Source organism: Morone saxatilis, unplaced genomic scaffold (assembly GCF_004916995.1).
Source record: "Morone saxatilis isolate NCDOM2014 unplaced genomic scaffold, NCSU_SB_2.0 Contig2, whole genome shotgun sequence".
Classification (NCBI taxonomy): Eukaryota; Metazoa; Chordata; class Actinopteri; family Moronidae; genus Morone; species Morone saxatilis.
In genome coordinates this window covers 10,007,664-10,014,196 of record NW_023339762.1, presented here as the reverse complement: position 1 = coordinate 10,014,196, position 6,533 = coordinate 10,007,664, and the positions used below count along the sequence as shown (strand labels likewise).

General features: G+C 38.6%; 1 protein-coding gene across 1 annotated transcript in view; it reads right to left on the bottom strand.

Annotated features, from left to right (window-relative positions):
- Window positions 1-314: 314 nt before the first annotated feature.
- The window catches only part of LOC118330739 (uncharacterized oxidoreductase YjmC-like), a 7,244-nt gene continuing 1,025 nt past the window's right edge, over window positions 315-6,533 (bottom strand). The window contains exons 2-11 of the mRNA XM_035665401.1: window positions 5,437-5,585; window positions 4,939-5,127; window positions 4,400-4,461; window positions 4,175-4,228; window positions 3,985-4,083; window positions 3,406-3,538; window positions 2,883-3,001; window positions 2,070-2,165; window positions 1,830-1,940; window positions 315-975 (exon numbers count right to left, since the gene is read on the bottom strand). Coding sequence (XP_035521294.1) covers window positions 910-975; window positions 1,830-1,940; window positions 2,070-2,165; window positions 2,883-3,001; window positions 3,406-3,538; window positions 3,985-4,083; window positions 4,175-4,228; window positions 4,400-4,461; window positions 4,939-5,127; window positions 5,437-5,585 — 1,078 coding nt within the window. The 3' untranslated portion in view covers window positions 315-909. The remainder of the gene's footprint in view (window positions 976-1,829; window positions 1,941-2,069; window positions 2,166-2,882; window positions 3,002-3,405; window positions 3,539-3,984; window positions 4,084-4,174; window positions 4,229-4,399; window positions 4,462-4,938; window positions 5,128-5,436; window positions 5,586-6,533) is intronic.

Genomic DNA, 6,533 nt, shown 5'->3' with positions numbered 1-6,533 from the left:
AATAATAATAAAGTATTACAGTACAAACAGAGTATATTGATTTATATAGATGCTTCACTACATACTTTGATGCACATTTATATATTTCTGCTCTTCTTTGTTGCCTTAGAATTCCATATATAAACTCTTGAGTAGTATTCTTCAATAGCATACTGGAGGTCACAAATGGAGTAACATTCAACATGTTGTTTACAACGCCATCTGGTGGTTGAAATACCTGTTTTGTACATTGACATAAAGAAAAAACCATAACCACAAAAAAACATCAATACATAACAAAACATAAAAAATTGTTTTGGTTTATATGACTTTTATTGAATAAGGTACACGAGAATGGTGTTCTTATATTGACTTAAGAGTAAAAATTAAATTAGATTAGATTTGAACTTGACATTTCTCAATTATTGTAGGTCTACAGTTACAAAACTGTGCTGCATTATTGCTCAAAGTAAAATGGCTTAGTACCAGAATTAACCGGCTGTCCAGTTATTGACAACAACTACAGTAACTTTAGCTCACCTTTCAACAGCACCATTCAAACTTGAACTCATTCACACATCCAAACATAATGCTACAGAACAGGTTTAAAGAATGTGCGTATTTCGCTGTCACAGATACAGCATCTTGAAGACGTGTAAGTTTACAATGGGTATCCTGACAAAAATAGAATTAAAAACATGTTTTAAGGACCCCTTAAAAAATTTAAATGTTTTGATATTTTCCTTTTTATGTCACAAATGTTATGCTTATAAAAATGTATTTTAATTAAAACATTTATCAAGTTTAAAAGGATTAAATACAAGACAAGTAAAGAATACGATTTTCAACATGTATAATGTGCGTAAACAGAGCTGCATTGTGAAAATTGCTCAATGGGATTTCTGGTGTTGACAATCTTGACTGGGCCGTCTAATTGGAGATGAGATTGTCACATGGCAGCAGCGGGCTGACACCAATTTTCTTAGCACATTCGTTCTGCAGAATTAGAATGCAAAAATTCAGTCAGGTTAGCTCATTCTCACAGGCCTTTTAGTTAAAACAATGGTGAGACATTTGGTGAAATATGCTTATTTCCTTTCTTGCTGAGAGTTACTGAAAGGCTGATAGCACAGTTAATTTAAAGCTACCGACATCAGCCATTTAGCTTGGCATGAGAACTGGAACCAGTGGGAAACAGGTAGCCTGGTTCTGTCCAAAGGTAACAAAAAATAGCTGCCAGCACTTCTAAAGCTCACCAAGTAAGGAATATCTAGGTTCTGGTGGTTAAGTTAAGGCGTACTTACTTCTTGAAATTTTGTTGACACGGTGAGGTTGCTAGATGGCTGTGTCCAGCCAAAGAACAGTTCAGCACCCCCCCATAAACCCCCCCCCATCTTTTGTCACTGTTTGTAAGTTGGTGGGCTTGAGAGGGTGTCAGAAGGTGAACTTTGGTAACTTTGGACACAGCCTTGCGAGCTGTTTCTCAATTTTTCCTTTCTTATGCTATGTAAGGCTAAGCAGCTGCTGGTTGTATATTTAGGATACAGTTATGAGTGTATTGTATTGTCAAGTTGCAGCTTAACTATCATATTCCATTTCTGCCAACATATCCTCCTAAATGTTACACACTGGACCTTTCAAAATATTCAAGGGAAGTTATCCACAAAAATCTCCCATCTGTTGCGGCATTTTCTTACAAATGACTACTATGAGTTAGGAGAGTGTGAAAGAGGTGAAAACCTCAGTCATTCATTTGGACTACTGTGAGAAAAGTATAACTTCTCACTCAATATAGCATATAGACTATATATTATTAGTACGTTTTCTAAATGTTTGAGGCCAGCTCATACCATGTGGTTGACAACATTGATGTGGTAGGGGATCCCGCCCATCTCCTCACACTTCTTCATGTTCATCCTTTCTGGATCTCCAGGCGCCAAAACAGGAATGTCAGGGTCAGCCTACGGCACACAGCAACCGCATCGAAATCACTTCATTTTCTTGTAAAATGATCAGACTGAGGGGTTGCGATCACTAGACATCACCCCCTAATTAGTCTGTGCATCATTGCAGCAGTAGGATCTACTCACAGGGTCCAGCCCTCTGTGGATAGACAGCAGGTCTGACATCCTGTCATTGAACCCGGGAGCAAAGTTCTCTGGGTTGATCGCCACGAAACACTGACCCTGAAAAAACAAAACAGGTGATGACGACACAGTGAACTGACCCAATACAAACAGTAAAAGGTAGACATGACATGACGTAATATGGCCTACGTCAAACTCATTGATTGTGCTTATCTCTTAACAGTGGCTGTCAAAGACTGTGTTTCAACACATAAAACATCAACTCCAATGACAGAGAGAGAGAGTGGACAATGGCTGCAACGTGCATAAACACTGACATAAAACAAAAGTTTGGATCAACAAAGCTCAATGTAGCCGATACCGAAATGCCTTGATCGGCGCAGATACCGATCGTTGAGATTGGAACGGGACATCCCCAGATGTGATGGATGAATTTTTACTTGTGCGGTTGATGTAGTTGTGCATTTTATGCTGAGTGTTTTCATATTGTCAACTCTGTAGTAGCCTAGGCCAGGTGTTCGCAGACTTTTTCATGTCAACGAACCCCACTATAAACGCACATAAGACCATGGAACCCCTTTTTTTAATGATCAAACTAGGACCACTACAAATTACAATCAATCAAAACATCCAACCTTATTTAAGTTTAAGTATGTAAGTTTAAATATTCTATTACCCCCCGATAACCCACTCAAGGACCCCTGTGTGTCCCCAGAGCCCAGTTTGAAAACCACTGGCCTAAGCTATGCTCATTTGTCCTCTTTAAAAACACAACACAAGCCAAAACAAACAAACAAACAAACAAAAAACACGTACCAGGTTGGCCACGCGGTCTGTTACTTTCCACGTGCGGATATGCTTGCTGTACATGGAACCGGCCAAGATACCACAGAACACTTCCACCATCATTCCCAGACCATAGCCTTTGTACCCTCCTGAGAGCAACAACACAGACATTACAACACCCACAAACCTCAGTTCTTTCACATAGAGAGAGGATGAATGCAACAAATGTAATTTTTCATTTATGATAGAATATACAATCAGCAAACAACCCAGAGAATCAAGACAGAGCCCTTCCATATGGTGCATCATCCCAATATGTTCAGGACTGCTCTTACTAAATGCACATAATAAACTGACTTTCAGAAAACTGTACGATTCCTCATTTGTTACACAAATTATATGTCAAGATAGTGTAGAGCAGGAGGATTATTTCAACATAATGAATGTTACCAAAATGGCTAAAATGTAACTGCAGCCAGAACAAAGGGCAAGCTAACAGAATGACTCAAAAAACCAGCAGCAGACTTATCATCATTATCATTTGGTTTCTAACCTGTGGCTTCATTGCCGCCAATGGGCACCAGTCCTCCATTCAGAACTTTCTCAGGGTCAGTGGTAAGTTTGCCCTCTGCATCACAGCCCCAGCCCTCAGGGATGGGGTCTCCACGCCGGTAATGGAGCTCCACCTGTGCACATAAAAAAATTGAGACATTGAGTAAGAGAGTAAGTAGACTTTAAGCTTTTAAGAGTTTCAAAGCCATTTACTGCACAGAGTGCACATTATACTTGAAAATAATAAAATAGAGTGTAAAGTAAAAATTATTAAATAAAAGAGACTTAAATTATTCTCTAACTGAGCTCTCAGCTCAAGTCTGTTGATGTCCAAATCAACCAAGTTAGGTTAGAAATTCAACTCAGAACTCCCACCGACCATTGCACACTATACAGACAAATATATTTGTCTAAAGGACAAATAAAGATATGGCATTAGAATAAACAGTCTGGGTCAAACTCCATTGGTGGACATAATGTCTCTTAGCATTGAGGAAGTTATGTTCTGTAGTTGAGGCTTCCCTGATCAGTATAAACTTGACTTAAACTTGACTTAGTATATAGTATAGTATAATCTTACCTTTCCAAGTGCTACTGCTGATGTGGCCATGTCCATAACAAAGCTGTCTCCATCTTTAGCAGGAGCTGCCACACTGATGGGGTTGGTGCCCAAAGTGCACTACAAACAGCAGAAGCAGCAGTATAAGAATACTCTTAGTCATCGATGGCATGGAGTAAAGTTTATTCTGTAGATTAAATAAGACATTTACCTCTTTACCCCGTGTGGGAACCACCAGTGGGGATGTGTTGGTAAATGACATTCCCTGTGGTGGTCAGATTATTATAAGACATACAATTAAAACCATTTGTGAAAACAGCTCAGTAACCCCCATTACTAAACAAGGAAATTGCGTTTAAATTAAATTCATAAATTTGTATTGAAAATGTAAAGAAAATTAGTACAACTATTTAAAGTTGATAAATCTTTCACTCACAATCATGTTCTCCTTCAGAGCTTGCAATGCGTAGTATCCAGCAATACCATAATGGTTGGAGCCTAAGACAGATAAAAGCCATACAGTAAACATTTGAATATCAGTGGAAATGTTTTTTCATCGTGTTATTGGTCGAGATTTGTTGACCAGTTTACTAAAGTAAACTTTAATTCTTTAATTTAGTCTTTAATCAGTTCATTTTTCTATTTTTAGTAACCTGTATTAATTCAAATCCAACATACTGAACGTTTTTCCTGTCATCAGACAATACAGTGGCTTTTGGTTTCTCTTCCCACGCACCTAATTGCCTGTTATATGAGACAAACACTTTACTAATCATTTCACAGTAAAGATAATCCCATTACAAATGCTGAATGTTCAGCCAAATCAAATACAGACCTGCATCTGAAACCTGAGCGTGTTAAGGTGGAACATTTCACAAGAAATGAGTTTATCCATTGGGCCAATCACTTCAAGACTGCAGGAAAGTATGAACATAAAAAAATAAAATAAAATGTGTTGGTAAAAATGGGACTCACCGTGTGCCACCACCCAGCCAATGCCAACTTCTTTGGCCTTCTTAATGGCCAGATTCATGCAAAAGTTTCCCACTACAGGACCCAGGAGGTTCTTGCCATCCACCAGCGCTGTGGCTGCACTCTCCTTCTCCACCTCCGGCTCACCGTCCTTGGCACAGATTCCTGACTGGATGTCCTTTACATACATGTCTGTTGAAAAGTATAGAGACAGCGAGCACAAACAACAACCACATTTAAATACAGACACAAGAACATCCAAATCAAGGAGTTGAAGGTTAGCGGATGAAAATAAGTGCATTATTAGAAAGTGGAGAGATTTGTTTTCACATATTCACCTAACATTACAAAACGTATTGCATTTGTGGAAACATTATATCTTACATGTTAATGTTACCAATCAGTCACAGTTTACCCACATCTTCTTTACCACTACAATGGTGCTGCCACCTTTCAATCAAACATGCAAATAAAGTGAGAAACTTCCAGTAACCCACTGACCCATCCTGTTGAGTCCATGGCTGTAATGGCCCCTGTGATCTCCCTCCACAAGCACCTCCGCCAGGCTGCAGGCATGATTCGGCTTGGTGCCCACAGCTATCATACACCTCTCGATGAAGCCTTGTACTTCCACCTTGCTAATCAGACATCTGCAGAGGGGAAATGTTTAGAATGTGATGGTTATATACTCAATTATGCATTTTCCCCCCAAAAAGTGATCAGTCAGGTTATGATATTGTCACTGTACATGTTGAATTACGTACACTGGATTTTGCAGTTTTAAGTAATTAAGAACATCAAAACAAGATGAGAACTCTCTTTATAAATAATATTTTGAAAAAGAATAAGCAATCCTTAGGTTCTAGGTATGAGATGTTTTATGATGTTATGTAATTTACTGCATAACCGCAGTGATCTCTTCTCCCGTCTGTTATGATATTTGTTCAATTGCTCTGACCTAACTGAATCGCAAATCAAATTTGACTTCAGTAACTGATTACCCAGAAAAAACAAACAACAACACTGTCAACACACTCATGTTTTGGGTGATGTTTCTGTTTCTCGTACAGGAACAGCAAAGACAGTCTGACTTTTGGCCTAAAAAGCAAAGGCAATCCAAACCTATTGAAACAGTGCCAAATTGTGTCCTACTTGGGTGAACCCTTTTTTTGACCCACATTTTATAGTATTAGGCAGAATGGATAGTCCCATGCTTATTCAAAGTCTGAAGTCCATCTTTGCAACAGTGATTGAACAACCTGTGATCAAACAAATGATGTACTGTAGGTCATGACACTACAGCTCTACTGATATTACATTGTACAAGTTGTTACTACAAACCATATTTAGAAAAAGATTCGGATGAAAACGCCACTGGGAACAATACTGGAACCTGTCCGTTGAATTTACAAAGCAACAAGGAGCTGCGTGAACGTGAGAACTGGCAGGACATCATGTACGAGAAAAATGTTTGTATCTCCCCGCAGAATGTCACGCTATAAACAGTGTCACTGCTTCTGTTTCTGTCACAGTTAAAGTCATGTGCATGAAAACCCTTAGAAAAATGCAATAATTACAAGAATATATATATATATATA